Source organism: Anguilla anguilla, chromosome 1, assembly GCF_013347855.1.
Source record: "Anguilla anguilla isolate fAngAng1 chromosome 1, fAngAng1.pri, whole genome shotgun sequence".
Classification (NCBI taxonomy): domain Eukaryota; kingdom Metazoa; phylum Chordata; class Actinopteri; order Anguilliformes; family Anguillidae; genus Anguilla; species Anguilla anguilla.
The window spans coordinates 82,365,688-82,390,333 of NC_049201.1; the positions used below are offsets into that span (position 1 = coordinate 82,365,688).

The following is a 24,646-nucleotide window of genomic DNA, read 5'->3' on the forward strand; positions in this document are numbered from 1 at the left end:
AAAAGTAAATGAGTTCTACATTTAGGTCTGGCGTTCTACATTTCATATTTGGTTTTTTGGAATATTCTGCTTGTCTTTAGGTTTTTGAATTTTGGTCTTGGCACATCCTTAAATTACTTTGGGACAAACACGGTGTGATTTGGTTATTTTCTTTCATTCATTTCTTGTGTGACTGTCCATGCCTGTAACCTTTGTTAATCGTGTTAAGGTAGTTGTACCGCGTCTTTAGATTTGACGTGAATATTTGCTGTAACTTAATGAATTTCTTAAGTTTCATCTGGTTGTGAGTTATACATTTTGATGAAGGTTGATCCAACAGTTTGCTCTGCCTATCAGCAAATCTGGCAGTTTGACTGATAATTGATATCTTTTGATATCAGTGTATGCTGGACATTTCAAAGAAACGACACAGCTGAGAAAGCATGAATGCAAATAGATGAAAGTTTCGAAAACATTTAAAATTCACTGTAGTTCCATTTATTTCCATTAATTTTGTACAACAAAATTTGAATTCGTAAATAGTGTGTATATACACAAAATATACAGAACAAACCAAAAATAAAATAAAATTGAAAAAATCCACAGCCTCACATTCTCATCTGTACACATTTTTCTCATGACCAAGACACTGGATTGTGTTGTATTTTGATGTAGAAATACTGAAAAAAATATATAATGCAAAAATACTTTGGTAAAATACAAGAATGCTGATGAATGTTTCAGTCTATTGCTGAAGGACAACATTTAGCTGCCTAAATAGATTTTTATACGGAGGATCGACTGGATATCTTACTTAAAAGCAAAACCAAATGAGTATCTTATGTTTTTAAATTACAGATAATGACACATACTGTAGTAAGTCTACCAAAACTATCACACTATACACACACACACACACGCATTACAAGGTGCCATGTCAACCCTGCTCGTCCAAAGAGGTGGTGCTACACCTCATTCATCCCTAAATCATTCGTTGTCGATCTTTAACGGGTGCACATCAACCAAGCGCCAACTATCTGTGACACCAGCCAGACCCGTTTCTCCTCCCCGTCCTCCCCCCACTCTGCTTTTACACAGAGACGCGGTTCACTCTCCCCGATTTGCACCGCAGTCGCTCCCTGTAATCGCAAAATAGAACGTCGCCTTCCCCCCCCCCCCCCACCCCCCCCCTTTAATCCCGGATGTGGTCAGCCTCTTCTTCCTACCGGACCAGTGTTTTTGGGGGCGTCGTGATCTGGTGATGTCACTTCCTGTCCTCCGTGGCTGGGTCAGAGGCTGGCGAGGCTTTCCTGAAGGGGAAGCAGCATTTTAAAAAGAGGAACCTTTAGGCCCGATAGAAACCGTTGCAGGGGGGCGCGGATTGCTTACGCGCATGCAGCAGAGTGCAGGACGCCATTCCTGTTTTATTTTTTATTTTTTTGCGCCGTCAAAGAGAGAGAGCCACGAGAGAGTCACAAAATTGGGTGTCAAAAAATGGCAGGATGAGGCAACGCGTTTTTTTCGGCAACGGCCCAGCGAGGAGTTTCACTGGGAGAGCGTAACGCGTGCGGAGGTTCACGCTGTCTCCCCCAGATCCCCTCCCTGCTGAACAACCCTAACCCCGACCAACCAGTAGGAGTCGCTAATGCAACGATCAGGACTCGTACCCTCACCGGCTTCCCACCCGCGAACACCGCCAACTGTGTTCGTAGGAACGTCTGACCAAGCCGGAGGTACCGCTGCCGCGTCTCTGCGGTGGTTGGCCAGTGCTTATACCTCTACACTACCCAGACGGCCTTCGGTTTGCTGTTTTGATTCACTGAGGTAAAATTCTGTGGTAAAAATTCTGTGAATAACCACCGTAACAGACAAGACCACTCTATGGGAACACCTATTCAGAGTGTGTCACACAGGCATACAGTATCTACAAAAGAGAACTGTACACAAGGTAGAAGGCAAGATGAAGGGCTTCTGATGCCTCAGACAGCAATGCAGGGGAGCACGACTGTTCACTATAGCCAAATGCCTGCAGGTTTGAGTTTGGGCTCTGCCGTCACCAAAGTGAAGGGGTGAGCCAACTGTCGTTGTCCTGGTGACGAATGGAGGGGGGGGGGGGGCTCCTAATAACGCTCCAGGGTACCAGTTGTTTTTCCTTTTTTTTTGGTTAATAAATAAACTTTCGTATGGAAAATTATGGTGGACGTGAGCGCCGTTGGCTGGTTGCTGTACTGAATGCTGTGAAAGTAAGACGGATACTCTTGAGAATGAAGACCAGGTTTATGAACGGCTTGTCTCTGCCCTTTCGCTCCCCAAACAGAAATGGGGCAAAGCCGCATTTTAACAGTGACTCTAGAGCTAGAACCGCACAGACTTTCCGGGGCACCTCTCTCTGCCATTTTTTGTGGAACTCAGCTGTCCTGGGATGAAGGTCAGCTGATTCCACCCGTCTGGGACTGGGCACCTACTCGAATTTGGTGAGGGGCGCTTTGTCGCACGTGACCTCCATCTGCACCCCATTCTGTGCCCCATTCTGCTGCTGCTGCTGCTGTTTTGGGATGCTCCCTCTCTGAGCTCTTAACCCATTCAACTTCACGTCTCTGCATTAAAGGACACACACACAGCAGGGCTCAGAGGAGGGTGCTCTCACACACACACACACACACACACACACACACACACACACAGCAGGGCTCAGAGGAGGGTGCTCTCACACACACATACACACACACACACACACACATACACACACACACACACAGCAGGGCTCAGAGGAGGGTGCTCTCACACACACACACACACATGCACACACATGCACAGACAACCACACATTCACACACAAGCACACACGCACACATGCAAACACACACACATGCGCACACACACACACAAACACACACACAAGCGCGCATGCACGCGTGCACACACATATGCACACACATACACAAACGACACCCGCACGTGCGCACGCACGTGCACACGCGCACACACACAGACCCACACACAGACCCACAGTGTTGTCAGTCAGCAGACATGCTCTTACACAATGTTGTCCCCGTCTCCTTCCTCTACAGACTTGAGCCCTGGCGCTTTTTCGCCCAGCAGCTTAACAGCCAGATACATCAGCAGTCCGCAGCGGTTGACATAGCAACAGGTCGCGTCCACGGCAACCAGCAACAGCAGGAAGATCAAAATGACGATGGCTATCACCGCTCCTTTGCCCATCGCGGTCTTTGGGACTGGAGAAGGGGAGCGTGAGAGAGAGGGAGTGAGAGACAGAGAGAAAGAGAGAGAGAGAGAGAGGGGGGGGGGTGGGGGGAGCTGTAATTATTAAATCATAATCTCTTAACAGCACCACATGTATGCTATCGTCAGTAAAATTACTCCATCACGATTAATTTTCCTGTGAAGATTTAAAGTGAAAGGACAGAGGAATGATTGACTGACGAGAGGTGGATACTGAGGCTGGCCGGCAGGAAGCAAGAAAAGAGTATGACTGACGCCTCTTACATTTATACGTTGGTATTTATATACAGGGTTCTTTTTATTACATTGTTCTGTTGACACAGTTTTTTTCTTTTGCCATGATCTGCATCTATGTAATCAAATGCATGCATGCGTGGAATATTTTTATCCTGTGAGCTGCACTGGAACAGATTCCTCCCGAGGAAGAACCTAGGATTGCTTTGCTTTTTCTCTGCATGTAAAATCAGGACGCATACATTCTGTCCAGATTCGCTTATGAAAATCACAAGGGCGAGCTTCCTGTCATGTTCAATTTAGAAAATATAATTGGGTGTGAGAATGCTCTGTGTTGCATGGCCATGTGATCAAACTAGAGCACAGACGCAGCCATACTCATAAACGGTATGTTTGCAGTGTTTCGATTTACGGGTGTGACTGTGTAAGACTATATCTGCAGTAGTTCTGATGGGACGAACGCTCACATTGCGTGCTTCCTCTCAATGCTGCATGACTGAATCAACTTTATTTGTCTCTGAAACAGAGTTGTTCTGGTTATTTGTCCATGAAACTACCAACTTTAGATGGTAACGGTAAAAACATATTGACCTTGAATTTGACCTTGATCTTTGCATCTGACCTTGAATTTGACCCTGAACCCAACCGCTGGAAAAGGGTTGTGCATTCTAAATGCCCTGTCAGCAATGCAGGAAGTGCTTGCTGCTCTGGCACGTGTCAGGCCAGGAGTCCCCCCCCCCCCTCCCCAACACCCTGCATTTATTCCACATACCAGCGCTGGCCTGAGGCACCCAAAAGCTGAAGTGGGCGGAGCGGGAGGACCCCATGGGGTTGATGGCCCGGACCTCCAGGTGGTAGCTGGTGTTGTACTGCAGTCCTGCCAGATTGATCGCCGTGGCGTTGGCCGGGAGCTCTACCTCCTTCCACGCCTCGTCCTCCATGTCCTGTGGGCCAGAAAAGGACAATCCTGATTGGTGAGTGGGGGAGAGCTCTGATTGGTAAATGGTAAATGGACTGCATTTATATAGCGCTTTTATCCAAAGCGCTTTACAATTGATGCCTCTCATTCGCCAGAGGTTAGGGGTTAGGTGTCTTGCTCAAGGACACTTCGACATGCCCAGGGCGGGGTTTGAACCGGCAACCCTCTGACTGCCAGACAATTGGTCTTACCTCCTGAGCTATATCGCCCCTATTTTGGTGAGTGCTGGGTGGAGGAGGGCCCAGATTGATCAGCTGAGAGGGGGGGTCACGATACTATACTATACACAGAAAAAAATGTTTCATGGATAAAGATGGAATTTTTACTGTAATTTGTTTCTTTTGTGTTGTATTGTGGCTTTAATTTACGCTAATCAGGTTTTCTCAACTGAACATTTTTTGGTTAATTTGAATGAAACCTAAGAAAAAAAAAAAAAAATACAGGTATAACAAATTGGCCATAAAATTAAACATAAAGATGTTTAGGTTTTGCCATGAAACATTTTTTTTCAGTGTAGTACAGACTGCAGACATTGTCTCTGATGAGCTGAGCTGGGCCGGATAATGGCTGATCGGACAGTGCTGAGGCGCTGGATCACTGGAACAGGTCGTTCTGTTTCCTAAAGACTCACGGGCCAGTAGCGTACGACGTAGTGGATGACGGGCTCGCTGCCGTTGTCCTGCTGCATGATGGGAACGGAGACCGAGTTCTTCTCCACCTGGACCTCGCTGTCCATCAGCAGGGGTCTGTCCGGCTCCCCTGGAGGGACAGAGGCAACAGCGAATGAGAGTCGGGGAATAACGCTCGGCCTCCCAGCAGGCTCATAACCTTCACACAACGCTTTCCGTAACCTTGCAAGAACGTTGTGCGCCGCGTATGCATCTTTACTTCACTGTCGCCGCTCAGCGGAACCTGAACCGCCACAGCTACAAATTATTGCGCAACACATACAGGGCTGCTCCAGGTATGCGTGATTCCATGGAAACAACAGGAAGGCTACAGGAGCATGTTATTCTGCTGCTACGGACATGACATCCGCTAAGAACAGTTACACAGCTGTTACAGGTGCACTGCATCTAAACCTGAAGCTACAAATGGCAACATACTGTAGATGACCTAGTCAACTTCCTGTGCGTCTAGTGCTAAAATGCCCGTTGCGTAAGCTGTGCGTATTCGTGAATAGCACTTCCACATATATGTTGTTACTGGTATTTCATGCATTCCTGCTGTGACAGCGATCTCTTGTCTGAAAGAACTGCTCTGCCCAGTTCCCACAATGCCCCCAGTTTACCTTCTGCAGGAGCCAATGGAATGACGCAATGGTGGCGAGGTCATCGCAGAGGGCAGAGGATGGGAGGGGCAAGTGATGGATGGTGGATGATGTCATCGGCGAGCAGGTGATGTCATGTGCGTGGTGATGTGATAATGGATGATTTTTACAGAAATTCATACATCAAAAAAAAAACGAAAGATAATACATGTCAATTACAGCCTTCCACAACTCATGAGATGACATTTCATTCATCGGTGTAGTCTGAATGTGACAAGTGCATATCATCTGACAAATATTGAATACAAATGAGCATTTCTTCGTAATGAATTAAAGCAAAGTAATGAGGGGCTTACAGAGGCAGGAATAATGACAACCGTTAAGAAAAAAACCACATGTGAAAATCACATGTGAACACCAAACATGTGAAGAGTACACATGTGAATGACAAAAATAATCCCATTTACACGAGGAGAGGAAAAAGTAACCCATGTTCACATTTGAAAATGTGGAATTCCCATGTGACAATGCAAATTTCACATGTGACAAATGTTGGGCTTTCACATGTCTGAACTGAGTTTGCATGTGAAAAAAGCCAATCACATGTGAACATTTGTAATTCACATATGATGATACGAATTTCACATGTCTTCATGTGACCTCTTTCCTTTACACATGTGGACATTTTCATTCACATATGAAAAGAAGCCAATTACATGTGAAAACGTCCAGCTCACATGTGAGATTTTCTTTTCACATTCGAATATTTTAACTCACATGTGAAAAGGTTATATTCACGGGGGAAATTAGATTTTTTTCCGTAAGGGGACACACTGATCCTTCCCATGAACATACAACAGCTGCACAGTTTAAGAGATGTTCGAATTTCATAAAAATGCTGTAACTATTAACATGAGAGGAAATTCAGAGAAGTTTCATTCAACCCCACCCCGGCACATTCTCAGACCTCCAAGGAACAAAACAGAAGAGCAGCAGAAAGAATGATGTACTGTACTCTCAAAATGTACATTTCCTGCTACAATACCCAGTACAAAAACAACTGATCAAAAAAAAAAAAATTTTAATCAGTTATTTTTAAGCCTTGCAGATAATAACAGAGCAACAAAAAAAAAGGGGGGGGGGATTAATTCAACGTGACACTCACGCTTGGCCAGGGTTCGGACGGCGTGCTCGCTGGAGAACGCCCCCTGTCCCAGGCGGTTTGTGGCGGCGAGGCGGACCAGGTAGGAGGTGTAGGGCTCCAGGGCGGGCAGGACCAGGGGTTCTGGCCACAGGATGCAGAACAGGTGAGTCAGGAACACACGCTGCCACTTACATCACACGGCATCTATCAGCACATCCTTCAGAAAAAAACGCTTTTTCTTTATTTATCAGGACAGCAAACACTGGATGATTGTTTACACAAGTTGCTAAATAATAATAATAATAATAATAATAATAATAATGGTGTCCTATTTATTTTCTAGTTTTAACTGACGATACATAGGATAAAAAGTAATTCAAAACATAATTAAACCCACGTTCAGAAATGCAGACGCAATAATACGAAACGCACTGAGACGGATTAAGATTAGAAGGCGTGAGCTTCTTCCGCCTTCCAGTGCACAACATGGCTGTGTTACGGAAGCGGCGCTGGGATGGCGTCTTTACCGGCGGACTGGACCACTCTCTGGCTCCGGTTTCCCTCGTTCTCCTTCCTCCACTCCAGGACGTACTGGGTGATGGGGGTCCCCCCGTTGACTGGGGGGGCGTCCAGGGAGAGGCGAGCTGAGGCGGGCCCGGGGATCACCCCAATTTGGGACGGAGCTCCCGGCCAGGCTGGAGCACGGAGAGGAACGGGGAGCGAGAAGACGGGGGAGGGGGGGTGGGGGGGGGGGGGGTGAGGGAGGGAGATGAGGAGAAAGGGAGAGAGAGAAAGGCAGAGGGAGAGAGAGAGAGAGAGTATGAGGGAATGATGACAGGAGAGGACGGAGGGACGGAGGAAGAGTAAATGAGAAAGGGAACGATGAGAGAAGCATAAATGGAAGTGAGAAAGAGGGAGAGAGGAAAAGAGAAAAAAGAAAAAGGAGATGACATGATAGAGGGAAAGAGGGAGAGGGACAGGTGAGGTAGAAAAGGAGGCAGGGAGGAAGAGGATAGCACAGAAAAGGAAGGAAGGAGAAAAAACAGAGAGGATGAGTGAGAAAAATATGTAAGCACAAAACATCATGTTTTTTAATGTATGAAAACTAATAAAAAATAGAAAACATACATTCTTAACATCCATCAAACAATAAAATAAACATTTATGCACGTTTAGAACCCTGATATGGCCAAATTCAACAAAGTTTAACACATGTAGGAAAATATGTACCAGATTCTTTTATGACTCAACACTTGTTCAACATTCAGTGATGTACTGAATACAGCAGTCGTGTCCTTCACTTCATGAACTGGACCTTACGAGGCCGAGAGTTCAGCCCTGAGCGCTCTGATAGGGTTGTGCTCTGTTATCAGTTCCGCCATTTAAACTGGGCGTGTTCCGAAAGTGGCCCTGGAGGATCATCAGCTGCCCGCTACGCACGTGACCTTTAACAAGGTCGTCCGCTACGCGAATTTCAAACATGTCTGTTTTTTTTTTCTTCTCCTTCTTCTGTTTCGTCAAGGCCATTAGGACTATTCTCAGGAAATGTGCTCAGCTGGTCAATGTGATAAGTTCATACACGTTAAAGTCTCCTCATTGAGGCTATGTTAAAGTCACAGTATTTGAAAATTAACTACAGGACAAGTGCCGGACAAACACACACTCCATAGAGCAGCACGTTGGTGCTTAGCATGCAAATCACACACCACCAAGTCAATGGCTTGCAGTATGTGACTCTGTCCTACATGTGATTGACAGCTCTTATTGGGACAGTGCTATAGTAGGCTGTGGTATGTGACATGAACAGTGGTAATTAGTAAAGGGCCAGTGTTGTGAGATGTCATTATTGATGTTGACAGGCATGGGTCTGTATAATGGGACGATTTTATTTGGCCCGTTATCCGCACTTAGCCAGACAGTACCGAGAGAGAGAGAGAGAGAGAGAAAGAGAGAGAGAGAGAGAGAGCAAGAGAGAGAAGGAGAGAGAAAGGGGGGAAGGAGGGAGGTCAGTCTTACTCTCCAGGCTGAAGTCCACGGTGTCATTCCCAACATCACTGAGGCCCACGCAGGTGTACAGGCCACCGTCTGCGGGCTGGACTGCCTCAAACTCCAGGGTGGGGCCCTTGGCCCTGGCTCGGGCGCTGCTGGGGGTCTGAACACACACACACAGGGTCACACGGGGGACGCTCGCCCCGCCGGCCCGCACGCACGAGGAGCACGAAGTGGGAGTTGCCCGGCAACAGTAACCAGGCAAAGGCATGGAGACAGAAGCGCCCATGTCTAATTCTATATGAGTCACGGAAAAAAAAACTAATCCGTTGAAGCCAAACTTGAAGAGAATAAGTTAATGAAACACAACTCTGTTATTGTACAGTATTTTATTTTGTATGGGCTTTCTAATTGAATCCACTAAGTCCTTCTACGCACATTCCAACATTCATCCATTGACTCCAAGGTTGTCGGTTTTACATGGTTTATTAAACAAAAAAACAAAAAAATCAACCTCACAAAACACAAGGGAAAATGTGTCCAACATAAAGTGGCTGTGTTTCTCTGTATACAGTGCCATGAAAAAATATTTCCTTCCCGATTTCCTCTAGTACTGCATATTTGTCACACTGAGTGGTTTCAGATCTTTAGACAAAATCTAATATTAGACAAAGGGAACCTGACTTAACACAAAACACATTTTTTACATTATTCTATCATTTATTTATTTAAAAATGTTATCAAACACCCATGTCTCCCATGTGAAATAGTACACTTATAATCACTAAGACACACCAGCTTTAGCAGCAATAACTATGACCAAAAGCTTCCGATAATTTCTAGTTTTTCTCTTTTTTCCTACTCTCAGCCGAAAATGCAGAGAAAGGGGAGTTTGTCTCACCAGTTCCACGTTGGTGCCTTTCCGAACCCAGTGAACTCTGGGAGGGGGGTGTCCGGAGGCTTCGCACGTCACGGAGGCAGTCCTCCCGGGCTCCACCTCCAGGGAAGCCTTGCTCAGGGACACTGCCGGATGCACTGAAGAATAGAAGAAGAAAGATGGATCCCGGAAATGCTGCATTGTGATTGGTCTGTGGCCAACACCCTCCAAAAAAAGATAAAACTAACAAGAACAGCGTTCTTCAGCTACTTCCTTTGGGAAGGGGGTGGGGGGGGGGAGGGGGGTTGAGGGGTCAAGATTGTTCTTTTAAAGTGGGGCAACTATTTTTCACGTTCTGTTAATGAACAATATGTGAAGGAGGCGTATTGTACATTTATGCTAAATATGTAGACACATCTTCATTCTAACTAAATAGTGCAGCAGGGCCCCTCAATGCTCTGGGTCAATTATAGTGTGCTTAGCTGGAGTTTAAGTCTCAAGTTTAAACCTCTAGACCACAGAACTGCATCACAACTGGAACAGCTATCCAAAGCTGTGGAAATAAGGATTAGCTCTTCCAGTTGTGATACAGTTCTGTTGTCTCAAGGTTGAAACCTGTGGTTAAACCTCCAGCTAAGCACACTGCACTTGGCCCTGTGTATCTAAAAGATGTTTTGATGGAGGACCATTCGTGTGTAAATGTCTACTTGCACAGCTTCTCCTGAGTGGCTGTCTATTGTGAGTGAAAACATTGGGCTGTAAAACATACACAAATTCAAAATACATTTTTTTTTTTACGCCATTAAACAAACAAAACAGACAATTTGAAATGGGGACTTTCCATCGCAAGCCTTACAGAATATAGACCTTAGCCTCATTAGCGATGCTATAGTCATATTTATTTAAATTTAAAACAGGACGTGTCGGTTTCACAGGCAGCAGTGTACAGCAGAATTCGATGAACCTCGACAGCGCATGTGAAGGTTAACAGTGTAAACACTGAGAAACACTGTCGCTTTACCTTTGAAGTGGGCTTGTGCTTAAAGGCCAGAACCACACAAATACATCTGGGCTTCCCTGGCCTTCATTACCTCAATGGTTCATGCCTTTGCTGTACTCCCACTGCAGGCTATTCGGATATTCGGTCCAATATAAATATGTAATAACTGCAATCACCACATACTTGGTGTTACTTGGTGTTACCAAGTATGTGTCAGACAGTGGGTTTTATGATTTTTAACCTGGTTTGGTAAACTCTTTAAGGAAAATGAATAACAAATGTTTGAGAAATCATTTGTAAAAAAAAAAAACCCCAAAAAAACTAAGAAAAACCTTTCGCACAAATAAAAATAAAATAAAGGGACTTTTCCCCAAGGAGCTGTACCCGTAACGTCGAGCGTGAAGCTGGCCCGGGTCTCTCCGATCTTGTTGGCGGCGACGCACGTGTACTCGCCGAAGTCACTCCGGACCACCGAGGGAATCGTCAGCTCGCTCCTGTCCGAATTGAACCGGTGGCGGGTGGCGTCCGACAGTGGGGGGCTGCGGAGGGAACGGGGACACGATGAACTCTGAGCCAGGGGGAGGGGGAGGGGGTAGCGAGTAAATGGAAGCCATTTTGGCTCTACGGCACATTAAGCGCAGACAGATACCGAGGGGAGATGGACAGGAAGCAGGAGGATTGTCTGCGGGACGCAGGACGGCACGCTACATTAACGCCGCGCTGAGACGTAGACGGACACGTAAACACGGCAAAGCTAGGCGCCACGGCGAATGGCACACGCCCCCGGTCACACGTGTACAACAACACACAGACTGGCCTTTACATTCACACATTCACATCACCATTTACATTTTCACTTATGTACACTGCAAAATACGTCCGACTTAACATTGTGTTTCAGTCTTGTAAGGAGACTTAAAATCTTTTTATTTTTTTTCTCAAGTAGAAAATATTAGCTTATTTTAAGTTAAGGCTTGCTTGACAAGTGAAATTTTCTTCCCCACTGGCCAATCTTGAAATGAGTCAAACTGTCTCGCCTCATTGGCAAGAGTTATTATTCAGCTAAGAAGTCATAGAAATAAGATTTTAAGTCTAATATAAGACTAAAATACTTGTTGAGATCAACTTTTTAGCAGTGTGGCTTAAACATTTACAGAATAAATGTAGGTTTTTTACATCTTTCACGCCATTTTATCCCTAATTTGGAATGCTCGATCATGTACATGTTGCAATCTCCACAGCGGATGCAGGAAAGTCTAAACAAAAAATCACTCTCGTCCAAATCTTGTGATGTCATCACCTGCTTCTTTTCACAATGCAACCCCCAAGCTCAGCTTGCACAGACACAAGTTGGAGGGACACACTTCACGCACAGCTTTTGCAAGCAGGCCGCAAGCATCCGATCAGCCAGGAGGGGTCGCTAGAGAGCGATGAGACACCAACCTTGACCGACTGAACTCTCCCTGACCCTGAATGAGATTAACGGCAATAACACCTCAACCAATTCAATCATGCCTCATTCAATCCTGGACCTGGGGGCTCACCTGTGCTCTACAACAGTGCCTTAACAGGATGAGCCACCCAGCAGCCCAATATAGGCCTTGCTCAAGGATACAACCACAAAGCTCTGTGTAGCAATCCAACCTGGAACCTCTGAGTTGCACACAGTTTGCCGAGTCAGCCAGCATGCCACAGTACCCCCATTAGTGACGCATCGCCGACGGCGGCTGCTTAGGTAGGTTCAGCATAGTCACCTGGTCCAGGAGATATTTGGGGTGGGAAATCCATTGACCAGGCAGGATATGGACACGTTGGTTCTGGGACCTGCCAGGACATTTTTCTTCTTCTCGTGCATTTCAGCAGTCGGGGGTGCTGGAAGGACAAGCACAGTGAATGTGAAAGTGAGGGGGAATGGATCGTCACAAAAGAGGGAGGAGCTGAATCCCTGCGCTATTTGAGCCAAAATGGCTTGCCCTGCATGTCCTGTGGAGTTCTGTCGTTCAATTGTTATAACATGGGATGAAAAAATGACTAGCAAGCACACCTGGGAATAATCCACCAAATGCTGGCTGTAATGCAATTGTGCTGTATCTCAAACATAATTGATTTTTTTTTAAAACCGTAGTTTCGGGCCACTCTGTGCACCTTACCGTTGACCACAACAGAAATGGGGAGCTGCTCGGAAACAGGCCGGTTGCGGATGGAGGCTTCGCAGAAGTAGGTGCCGTGATGCTTGCGCTCGATTTTGGCGATCTTCAGGCTGTTGTCCGGCAGCACGCTGATTCGCTCTGCAGAGGGTCACGTGACACGGCAGAGTAGCGCGTTAGCACCACCGTCAAACCATCCTCGCACTCGCTTTTAATGCAAAATTAAGCTTTGAGAAGCACACAGGCGTGGACCCAATCAACATCCGTTCTGAACTCAGCTCAGAAATGACAAGCAAGGGCAATGTTTTTCTTTCCTTCTTTAACGCAATTTGGCGAATTCATCCATCGCCATGACGACCTGGTCAGACTAACGCTCTTGTAATCGTAGGTCAAAGTTAAGAATAAGCTGTGATTGAATCCAGGCCACACTCTCTCCAAGGGCACCAATGGTGGTGGTCACATTAAGAGGCAGGACTGTTTCATAGACGGTGATATCCCTCTCTCGCTCTCCCACTGACTGAGCGAGCGACTCCCCATTGGTAACGTCAGTACCTTTACTTCACCACTAGGTGGCCACAGAAGGCGCCCTCCCTCCCCAAACAGTGCCCTGTCTGATCTGGTCTTGTTGTCAACCAGAAAACGTGCACTCATACCAGTCAACAGAGTCAACAGAGATGTTTCCCATCCCCGTCGCCGATGGGAGGTCGGGGGGGGGGTGGGGGTTAAGGGGCAGAAACAGGAAACATTTCGAACGCGGGACGAATCGGTGACCTTCGGCCAGTCTCCCCCTCACCAGTTTGCCCACCATCGACACCTCCGCACGCCCCCTACAGACAGCGCCAGGAGCAGAAACGTGAGAAGGGAGGGCCCCCATACCACACAGGATGGCAGACGCGGCCAGACCCCTACCCTCAGGCGCTCTGCGCCACTTCACGTCCACGGCTGGCAGCCCCTCGGCGGCGCAGGGCAGCACCGCGTCCTGGCCCTCCAGGAACTCGTGGTACGTCGGCGTGGAGACGAACTTTGGCCTCTCTGCACAAAGGAGAGGATGCGGGAGGTAAGGGAGGGGGGGGGGGCGAGGGAGGGGGAGGGGGAGGGGGAGGGGGCGGGGGGTTGGAGAGGGGGTGGCAGTGTGACAGGGAGAAAAGAGAGAAACGCAGGTCCTGAAGAGGAATACTTACTCCCTCCAGTAGTCACCAACATTATTATTGCTTCTGCTATTAATCTGAGCATAATTACTGCTGTTATTGTTACTATTATTACAGTATCATTCCCTCAGTATTCATTTTGCTTAATCTGTTATTCTTATTATTTTATTTATTATTTATTTGTCGTTCATTTTCTTCATTGTTTATTGTATATGTGCCTGCCAAAACAAATCGGTCACATAAACAAGGGGAGATGGTGTAAAGAGATTAGAGGCTGTTGACGTACAAGAGCCATTTTCAACTCACTAACAGTAGGTTACATAGTAGTGTTGCAGAAGTGTAGCATAATGGTTAGGAAACTAGGTTTAATTGTCTGATTCAATCTTGTGGCCTTGTAATCTTGAGCAAGGTGCTTAACATCAGCTGCACCAATAAATATCCGCCTCTATAGACGCTTTCATCGGAGGCACGCGCGTTGCCAAGGTTATGCGCTTGGCCCTAAGTTAACTTCCGGTCTGTGTTTGTTTATTATTGGGTTTGTGTTTACTGGCTAATATGGCACCAATTACAAACGGAGTGAAAGTTAAACTGATGAGCAGACTGACGTTGGGCTCAGGTTGTTGTGCTGTGTGGTGCAACTTGGAACAAATGCCATTTTGAAAATTTGTAAAAATACATTATTTAACTTTGTAACCCCACTTGGGAATTGTGAAACGAATTGATGGAATCCCTGCGATTATTATAGCTGGTGCGTGCCCGTTACTTCGTATAACTGGACATCATTACCTATTCAAATGTAAGTCCTGTAAAAATACACATAATAAACTGTATAAATAAATAAATCAACTTCATACATACACATTTACTAATACCAATACAGCCTTATTTACTATATCAACTTTAAGACAAGCAACACGCTCGTAATTATCTCATCGTGACCCATTAAAGCCAATGGCGCAGATGTTGCTTCATACATTCAAACTGCTTTCCCAACGGCTATTTTGCGTCCTGCGACTTGAGTGACAACAGTGAATATACGGATTCCTAGACGTGCTGATAGGGATCACCCTTTCTCATATTAACCTCAAATACGCAAGACAGGACACTTATACAGTATGCTAGCAAATTTATTTTAAGTTCCATTAATTTATATAGGGTTGTGGATACACGTCCCCTTTAGCAACTAAAAGCTAGCGCTGGACCACCTCTGACTTATTTGCCGGCACAGAAAAAAAATCGTGAAAGTGTTGAAAAAATAACCACGGGAGGATAACAAGGACATTTTTCCTACTTAACTAGGTACAGGTTGTTACCGATATTTCACCTATTTCGTGTATAGTCGCAAATCAGTTTACGTTTTCCTGTCTGTCGAACGAAGGTGGTCGAATAGGTGCTCTCACTGTAGCACTGACTTTGTTTCAGGTAACAAACTCATGATAAGCGATAGCTAATAGCTAGCTGACCAGTAACAAGCCTTCAATTGTTATGAACAATTAGCTAACTAAATTAATTGTAGCTAGCTAGCTAGCTAAACGTAGCTAACATTGTATAAATTATACACAGAAACGTTAGATCAATGCTAGTAGTTGATACGCTATAGCTACGTTTTGAACGAACGTTTTGATACCTGTTTCCAATGACTTGACAGTGTTGCATTGCCTGATCATTTTTGTTGCGTTAACCTAGCAAGATGACCCAAACTATTAGAGCCACGATGTTTTTCCATCAATGCATGCTATACAAATAAATACCTATAGTAATTGCATTGGCTACACATGCTGCCCAGCACTAGCCCCATTTTGTGTCTCATGTAATCATCGTTTTTCAGCAATGTAATAGAAAGAGTGCACTTTTTATACAAGAATGTGCATGTAACCAGAATAGTTATGGATTATGCAAGGAATGTATGATGTTCCGCAAGGTGCAATACTGTCAACAGTTATCTGTTTCTGTCGCTTGTTTTTCTAGTAGTGTAACGTTATCGCATTTGAGTTTGGCCAAGTAATGGTTCTTTTCTTCGACTGGTAACCCCAAATAATACTGGCTTGACATAGTTTTAACTAGCTAGCTAACATAATTTACTTGTTATTTATTTTGCTTGTTATCAGAAATAGTCTAAAGGGACTCCGTTGTTATTGATTGTTTGCGGTAGTCTGCCGGAAGTTAAGCTAGGGCCAGAACAACGCACATGCGCAGTAACGTGTGTTTATGTTGTTACCGTCGAAAGCGTCTATAGATAGGTTGTATTGACAGCTGTTTCAATGAAAGTAAAAAAAAAAAAAACAATTATGAATGTCAGTAATGTTCCCTTTACATGTCCTCCGAAGAGAAACAAGGACGCAGTGTCATTGATGTGAAATCTCAACAATTTCAGATACATGAGCTTGATTGCTAATACTGTAGCTCCTCCTTGTGGAGACTCTTCAACCTATTAAACTTGAGTGAGTGATTGACTGCACATGTGTAAAAGTGAGTGAGTGAATGAGTGAGTGTGTGCATGTGTGAATGAGAGAATGTGTTAGTGATTGATTATGTGAGTGACTGAGTGTGTGCGTGTGTGAGTGAGTGAGTGTTTGCGTGTGTGAGTGAGTGTGTGTGTGTGTGTGTGAGTGAGTGAGTGTGTGTGAGTGTGAGTGTGAGAGTGAGTGAGTGAGTGTGTGTGTGAGTGAATGAGTGAGTGTGTGTGTGAGTGAGTGGGTGGGTGAGTGAGTGTGTGTACGTGTGTGAGTGGGTGAGTGAGTGTGTGTGTGAGTGAGTGAGTGAATGTGTGTGTGTGTGTGTGTGGGTGAGTGAGTGAGTGAGTGAGTGAGTGAGTGAGTGAGTGAGTGAGTGAGTGAGTGAGTGTGTGAGTGAGTGAGTGAGTGAGTGTATGTGAATGAGTGGGTGAGTGAGTGAGTGTGTGTGTGTGAGTGGGTGAATGAGTGAATGAGTGTGTGTGTGTGTGTGTGTGTGTGTGTGGGTGAGTGAGTGAGTGAGTGTGTGTGTGTGTGTGAGTGAGTGAGTGAGTGAGTGTATGTGAGTGAGTGAGTGAGTGTGTGTGTGTGAGTGGGTGAATGAGTGAGTGAGTGTGTGTGTGTGTGTGTGTGTGTGTGAGTGAGTGAGTGTACGTGAGTGAGTGGGTGAGTGAGTGAGTGAGTGTAGGTGAGTGTGTGAGTGAGTGCGTGAGTGAGTGTGTGTGAGTGAGTGCGTGAGTGAGTGTGTGTGTGAGTGAGTGAGTGAGTGTGATAGTGAGTGAGTGAGTGAGTGAGTGTGTGAGTGAGTGGGTGAGTTGTAAGCCAGGTCCATGAGGTGCTTTGCATTAAAAATGTTCAGTTTAGGGATAGGTGGCAGGGACCAGATGAGAGCTGTCTTACGGTAGACAAAGATCTGGTAAGTGGCTTTCCCGGCACCGCTATCAAATTCGACGTTACAGGAGTAAAGCCCGGAATCGTCGATCCTGGCTTTCTCGATGATCAGTTTCGACGAAGTCTCGTCGACGTTTTCCACCACTACCTGGTCCTCGTCTACATCCTCCCCGTCCTTATGCCACGTCATCCTCTCATTGGCACCAGCTGCAGAGCAGATAACCGCAAACAAGGAAGTGTTATGCTGAGAGTGCCAATGCAGTCTGAACGTTTAATGAGAAACGCTGCAGTGCTAGGCCTCACACTCTGCCAAACTAAACAATATGCAGTATGTTAAGTAATATGCATACGCAGAGCTGCCCTAGAGGGCACAGGCGATGCAAACAAACATGCATTATGGTTACTGGTTTCTCTTTTTATCGCAGTATGAGATGAGTCCAAAGTCACCCGCACACACAAACGTTCACACACGGGCACACGCACGGACACGTCAGGCACACGCACAGTCGTCACCTCTGTCTGGTCAGTTCATTGTTTTAAAATGGACTGTGCGCAAAAGTATTCACATAAATGCGCCAAAAAACAGACATCAACATTGGAATACCAGAGAGAAACTGCAGTTGAATTCATAGCCTCGTGTCAGGAAGAGCTTTGTCTTTCACACACAAAGAGAATTTCAGGGAAGCGCACAAACCTGTGCAGAGAAGCAGGTGTCTCACTCCCACCTCTATGTCTTGGGCACTGGAAATAATTTCAACTTTAGCCGCTGGGAAGTAAACACAAAAAGAGAGCGTATTTTTATTTTTATTTTATTGCAGCTAATAAACAAAGCACCAGCTGGTGTTCCGTGGTTCATTCCCCCTTCAATTCTCAATAGGGAATAAAATGTCCTCAACTGAAGCCTATTTGTTAGTAATTGGGTACTGAATGCTCAAAAAATAGTTGAGAAAAACAGACATCACTCTCTAGAAAACTCAAACTTAACATGTTTTCCATAAATGCATGGGAGCACAATGAAGCCTCCTAGAGTATTGCATGTATTTTTGACTTTAATATTCAACCTGTCCAGAGTAAATAATAATATCAGACAGATAAGGATCAGTAAGAGATGGACTGATACAGCATTTGTGCACATTGATGAAAGCTCATCAGAGACAAGGTCCAGGTTTTAATACAAACAAAACATCCATTATGGATCCATCACAAATTATGAGTCTAGTCATGTGTCCATGTGTGTGTGTGTGTGCATGTGTCTGCGCACTTGTGTTTGCGTGTGTATGTGTGTGTGCATGTGTGTGTGCCTGTGTGTGTGTGAGTGCATGTGTCTGCGCACGTGTGTGTGTGTGTATGTGTGTGTGTACGCGTGTGTGCACGTGCGTGTGCGTGCGCGTGCGTGTGTATGTGTGTGTGTGCGTGTGTGTGCGTGTGCGTGCGTATGTGTGTGTGCATGTGTGTGTGCCTGTGTGTGTGTCTGCGCATGTATGTGTGTGCATGTGTGTGTGCGCGTGTGTGTGTGCATGTGTGTGTGTGTATGTGTGTGTGTGCGTGTGCGTGCGCATGCGTGTGTGTATGTGTGTGCATGCATGCACATCAGTTTTATTTTAGTATAAATGGCTCTCTGGGGCTTTGTTCTTAGTTTTTGGCAGAGGGCTGCTTTCCTGAATGACACCCTAGTTCTTCCTGCATTGAGGCTGGAGTTGGCCTTCAATGTGAAAGAGAGAGAGAGAGAGAGCGAGAGGGAGGGAGGGAGGGAGGGAGGGAGAGAGAGAGAAGGGGAGAGAGAGAAAGAGAGAGAGGGAGGGAGGGAGAGAGAGAGAAGGGGGGAGAGAGAGAGAGAGAGAGAGAGAGAGAGCAGGACAGAGATTATGTTCAGCTCATAGCCAAAGGACTGTATTTTGGTTTGGTCTATGAGGCGTTACGTACATATTCCTGTGCAATAGGGTTAACCAGGCATCACAGACATGAGCTTTAAACACACAATAATCACACAATATAAAGACATTATCGCAATGCCCTGATAAATAATACAACTAAAATAAATAATACAGAATAGCAATGCACGATCATACCAGTATCATCAGTATGAACATTTAATATATTTTTTACAATGGGATTAAAGATAAATATTCAAGTTGACAGTGATGACATTTCCACCTTTGACATTCCCAAAGCCACAGCATTGCTTTAATCTTCTCACATTTCACATTCCAAACATCAGTACCAAACGATAGACCCATCCCCATCCATCTAATAATTGTCTACTAGCCTACTTATCAATTATTGCTTTTGCACCATATCTACCCGCCGTTCACCGTTCAGTTATTAACCGGCTACAATATTGCTAAGCCATATGCATTATGACTTACCGTCTGTACGTTCAGTTATTAACCGGCTACAATATTGCTAAGCCATATGGATTCAACGGGAGCTCTTCTGTGCTTACTGGCCTGCGTTCTTTAAGACCACCGGCAGGTTTGCTAATGATATTTCACGCATTGCATAGCTATGGCATGGTGCTGCACTAACGAAATCACAGACTGGTAAACCTCCGGTTTGAGACTGGAATCCCGACTCGCCCTCAGGCAGATCATTTCCTCTTTTACACTAACGTTTTCTTACGCTTATATTTGCTTTACCAAAACTCACTCACGACCACCCATATGCATTTCATGACGGCAAATGTATTCCTTTTATTAAAAAGTTACACCGGTTCACCACTGTGCCATTTCTACTAACTACATTTCTTCACTTGGCTACCGTACAAAACTTTCATATCAGCAAACGCCAGGTTTCTACATTCATGTTACCACGCCCTGTTCTCTATCTAGCCACATAGGCGTACATTCTGCAACTCCACAGTTTGTACAGCTAATCCGTCCGTGGTCTAGTGGGTAAGGTTACAGGCTTGGGAACACGGGGTCGTATGTTCAAGCCCAGTTAGGAACACGTTTCTTTAACTTGCTTCGACCCTCACTAATAATTGTCTACTACTTTTCAATTATTGCTTTTGCACCATATCTACCCGCCGTTCACCGTTCAGTTATTAACCGGCTACAATATTGCTAAGCCATATGCATTATGACTTACCGTCTGTACGTTCAGTTATTAACCGGATACAATATTGCTAAGCCATATGGATTCAACGGGCGCTCTTCTGTGCTTACTGGCCTGCGTTCTTTAAAACCACCGGCAGGTTTGCTAATGATATTTCACGCATTGCATAGCTATGGCATGATGCTGCACTAACGAAGTCACAGACTGGTAAACCTCCGGTTTGAGACTGGAATCCCGACTCGCCCTCAGGCAGATCCTTTCCTCTTTTACACTAACGTTTTCTTACGCTTATATTTGCTTTACCAAAACTCACTCACGACCACCCATATGCATTTCATGACGGCAAATGTATTCCTTTTATTAAAAAGTTACACCAGTTCACCACTGTGCCATTTCTACTAACTACATTTCTTCACTTGGCTACCGTACAAAACTTTCATATCAGCAAACGCCAGGTTTCTACATTCATGTTACCTCGCCCTGTTCTCTATCTAGCCACATAGGCGTACATTCTGCAACTCCGCAGTTTGAACAGCTACTCCGTCCGTGGTCTAGTGGGTAAGGTTACAGGCTTGGGAACACGGGGTCGTATGTTCAAGCCCAGTTAGGAACACGTTTCTTTAACTTGCTCGACCCTCACTAATAATTGTCTACTACTTTTCAATTATTGCTTTTGCACCATATCTACCCGCCGTTCACCGTTCAGTTATTAACCGGCTACAATATTGCTAAGCCATATGCATTATGACTTACCGTCTGTACGTTCAGTTATTAACCGGATACAATATTGCTAAGCCATATGGATTCAACGGGAGCTCTTCTGTGCTTACTGGCCTGCGTTCTTTAAAACCACCGGCAGGTTTGCTAATGATATTTCACGCATTGCATAGCTATGGCATGGTGCTGCACTAACGAAGTCACAGACTGGTAAACCTCCGGTTTGAGACTGGAATCCCGACTCGCCCTCAGGCAGATTATTTCCTCTTTTACACTAACGTTTTCTTACGCTTATTTATATTTTCTTTACCAAACGTCACTCACGGCCACTCATATGCATATCATGACGCAAATGTATTCCTTTGATTAAAAAGTTACACCAGTTCACCACTGTGCCATTTCTACTAACTATATTTCTTCACTTGGCTACCGTACAAAACCTTCATATCAGCAAACGCCAGGTTTCTACATTCATGTTACCTCGCCCTGTTCTCTATCTAGCCACATAGACTACACACAATTACTACGTATGTACGTTCTGCAACTCCGCATTAAAACATTACATTTAAAATCATGATTCACTCATAAGTATAACTACTAGCACTCAACATGAGAAAAACACATTAGTGCAATAGATTTCACACGTTATTTGCCTGTAATGTAATGTCATTTAACCCTCCACTTCAACAACTAATGTTCAATACCGACTGTTATATATACCATTTGATAAGGAATATAAGCTCGCTCATGGTCACTCCATTTACTTCGCACTATACTCCGTGATCATGTCAACCTTCACCTACATGCCCATTCTGCTAAAAACATATTGTTTCAACTACGGAATTTCGTAATTTCATCTTAATTTCTCTCACACTGTTGTTATTCTCTCATATGCAAAGCCTGCTGGGACATATGCGTCTGCTCCTATTCTCCACTATCATGTTTTCCGGTTCTAGTTTAGCAAAACAGCGAAGAGGATTCCTACCTGCAGATAAGCCTATCAAAATGCCTTATAAACCTTACAAACACTCAAAGTGCATCTCCACGAAATAACAGACAACGGAGCAGGACAGAAGGATAAACCTTACAAACACTAAAAGTGCATCTCCACGAAATAACAGACAACGGAGCAGGACAGAAGGATACACAAGTTGCGACCTAGGGAGTTATAATTCTACGGGCTTGTTGATTCTTTTGTCAGTCAAGGCTCGTTGGATGGACGTCAAATCCGTGAGTACATACCATATTTCATCTGCGTTTCTGATGCGTTTACGCTTACGCCACTGCATCCTTTCTCACAGCCACTGTTTTACATATATAGCAAACCGAAACTGCTGAACGGTACACGCTCATCAGACTGTACAGATTCACACAACGATAGCCATAATCCACAACCGTTTCTTGCAGGGTCGCATTTCTCACTCTCATAATAAAACGCTTTTCAAAAAGAAATGATATCTCATTAAAAAAACACGTTTTCAACGTACAAAAATGCCAAGTTACTCAAAAGTATTGATATCAAAATGACGCCAAATACGGTACTACAAACAATATAGGCTATCTTGCCTCACCGAAATGACATAAGATGTATTTCAAAGCAAAGCTACCCAATATTTCCTCAGTTCTTTGCGTTTACAGGGCTGGCCCCGCTGTTGCGGTCCAGCCAAAAATTAAATAGCGAATGCTTTCAAATTACCCCCACCCCCTTTGATTTGATTCTTAAATAAAAAGTATCGTAATACAGAACAAAAAAAATTTAAATAATGTTTATATTTACCTGTCAAACTTGTAACCGATAATGGCAGCTGCAACAATAATAAAACACCGAAGTTAAACGCTAGTCGTACTCCAGCCATTGGAGCGTCAATGCGATGGTTTAAGTCCGTGACACCTGTAGCGAACAAACTTCCTCAAGAGATAACTGGGTAACGGCATGCTCACGGCGGTTTTATAGGCAGAAAGTGGAGTAGACAGGAACCCCACAATCTCCAAAATCTTTGCACGTCCACCGCAAATCCCCCTCCCTCCCCCTGAAGTTTTCGGTTCAAATCCATCACCGGGAAAGATGAATAAAAATACCCGTCCCTCGCAGGCGCCACCGCGCCCCCTGCAATCCCACCCCACGAGCACCGGATGAAAGGATCCTGGAGCTCCCTCCGGACTTGGAAGACCATATTCTTATCGCACGATCATTGTTCCTATTGAAGAACACGTTCACTCGATGCAGTAAAACGTATCTCATAAAAAAACACGTTTTCAACGTACAAAAATGCCAAGTTACTCAAAAGTATTGATATCAAAATGACGCCAAGTTACGGTACTACAAACAATATAGGCTATCTTGCCTCACCGAAATGACATAAGATGTATTTCAAAGCAAAGCTACCCAATATTTCCTCAGTTCTTTCAAGTCACTTGGCCCTGTGTTTTGTAATCTTACCATTTTACAATGTCATGCAAATTTTGTGTCAGATCAAAGATTCAAATATTTCGAATTGCCTCATGGAACACATTGAAATTAATGTACAAAACTGCTGCTGAGTAACTACAGGAAGCACGTTTCTCCAGAAAACATGTTTATACTTGCTTCTGAACTGAATTTGAGTACATGTGCAAGTTATTGTATATTTCCTACGTACAATACATACTGCATGTAAAATACATATTGTACATACATACATAGACAACTTCTTTATCCCCATGGGGACATTTCCCTCGCAGCATGTTACATTCACATTTACGAACACACACTTATACCAAGAAACATACTATCATTCACGCAACTGAAAGGCTGGCCAGCGAAATACATGCATACCAATACAAATTGGACATATACACGCCTATTCAATCAATCTTGATTGTGAGAGAGCCATCCACACATATGTTTGGCCTGTCCATGTAGTGCATGCTTATACACAGGGCCAAGTGACTTGAAAGAACTGAGGAAATATTGGGTAGCTTTGCTTTGAAATACATCTTATGTCATTTCGGTGAGGCAAGATAGCCTATATTGTTTGTAGTACCGTAACTTGGCGTCATTTTGATATCAATACTTTTGAGTAACTTGGCATTTTTGTACGTTGAAAACGTGTTTTTTATGAGATATCATTTCTTTTTGAAAAGCGTTTTATTATGAGAGTGAGAAATGCGACCCTGCAAGAAACGGTTGTGGATTATGGCTATCGTTGTGTGAATCTGTACAGTCTGATGAGCGTGTACCGTTCAGCAGTTTCGGTTTGCTATATATGTAAAACAGTGGCTGTGAGAAAGGATGCAGTGGCGTAAGCGTAAACGCATCAGGAACGCAGATGGAATATGGTATGTACTCACGGATTTGACGTCCATCCAACGAGCCTTGACTGACAAAAGAATCAACAAGCCCGTAGAATTATAACTCCCTAGGTCGCAACTTGTGTAGCCTTCTTTCCTGCTCCGTTGTCTGTTATTTCGTGGAGATGCACTTTTAGTGTTTGTAAGGTTTATCCTTCTGTCCTGCTCCGTTGTCTGCTATTTCGTGGAGA

At 44.7% G+C, this 24,646-nt stretch overlaps 1 protein-coding gene across 3 annotated transcripts; it reads right to left on the reverse strand.

The window, feature by feature from the left end:
• Window positions 1-454: 454 nt before the first annotated feature.
• On the reverse strand, window positions 455-23,351 carry ncam3 (neural cell adhesion molecule 3). 3 transcript variants are annotated; one of them, XM_035419773.1, is made up of 17 exons: window positions 22,903-23,350; window positions 18,049-18,120; window positions 17,364-17,561; window positions 13,772-13,894; window positions 12,866-13,003; window positions 12,470-12,587; window positions 11,100-11,254; window positions 9,740-9,873; window positions 8,866-9,001; window positions 7,377-7,544; window positions 6,871-6,990; window positions 5,727-5,729; window positions 5,067-5,194; window positions 4,229-4,400; window positions 3,020-3,215; window positions 2,445-2,576; window positions 455-1,289 (listed from the first exon to the last, which is right to left on the reverse strand). In XM_035419773.1, the coding sequence occupies exons 1-17, from the start codon at window positions 22,979-22,981 to the stop codon at window positions 1,244-1,246; spliced, it is 2,118 nt and encodes a 705-aa protein (XP_035275664.1). In that variant the 5' UTR covers window positions 22,982-23,350; the 3' UTR covers window positions 455-1,243. The 3 variants fall into 3 exon arrangements, with proteins under 3 accessions (XP_035275664.1, XP_035275678.1, XP_035275667.1); XM_035419787.1 differs by lacking the exon at window positions 2,445-2,576 and having other exon boundaries at window positions 22,903-23,351; XM_035419776.1 differs by lacking the exon at window positions 5,727-5,729.
• Between the last annotated feature and the right edge of the window lie 1,295 nt (window positions 23,352-24,646).

What these genes read in the sequence shown, in the direction of transcription:
- ncam3 (XM_035419773.1), bottom strand. Translation starts at nt 22,981, where the DNA reads ATGGCTGGAGTACGACTAGCGTTTAACTTCGGTGTTTTATTATTGTTG. An exon ending in ACACCTGCTTCTCTGCACAG is followed by an intron (nt 17,562 to 18,048) that starts GTTTGTGCGCTT and finishes TCTGCTCTGCAG; the next exon opens with CTGGTGCCAATGAGAGGATG. An exon ending in CCAAATATCTCCTGGACCAG is followed by an intron (nt 11,255 to 12,469) that starts GTGACTATGCTG and finishes TTCCCTCCGCAG; the next exon opens with CCCCCCACTGTCGGACGCCA.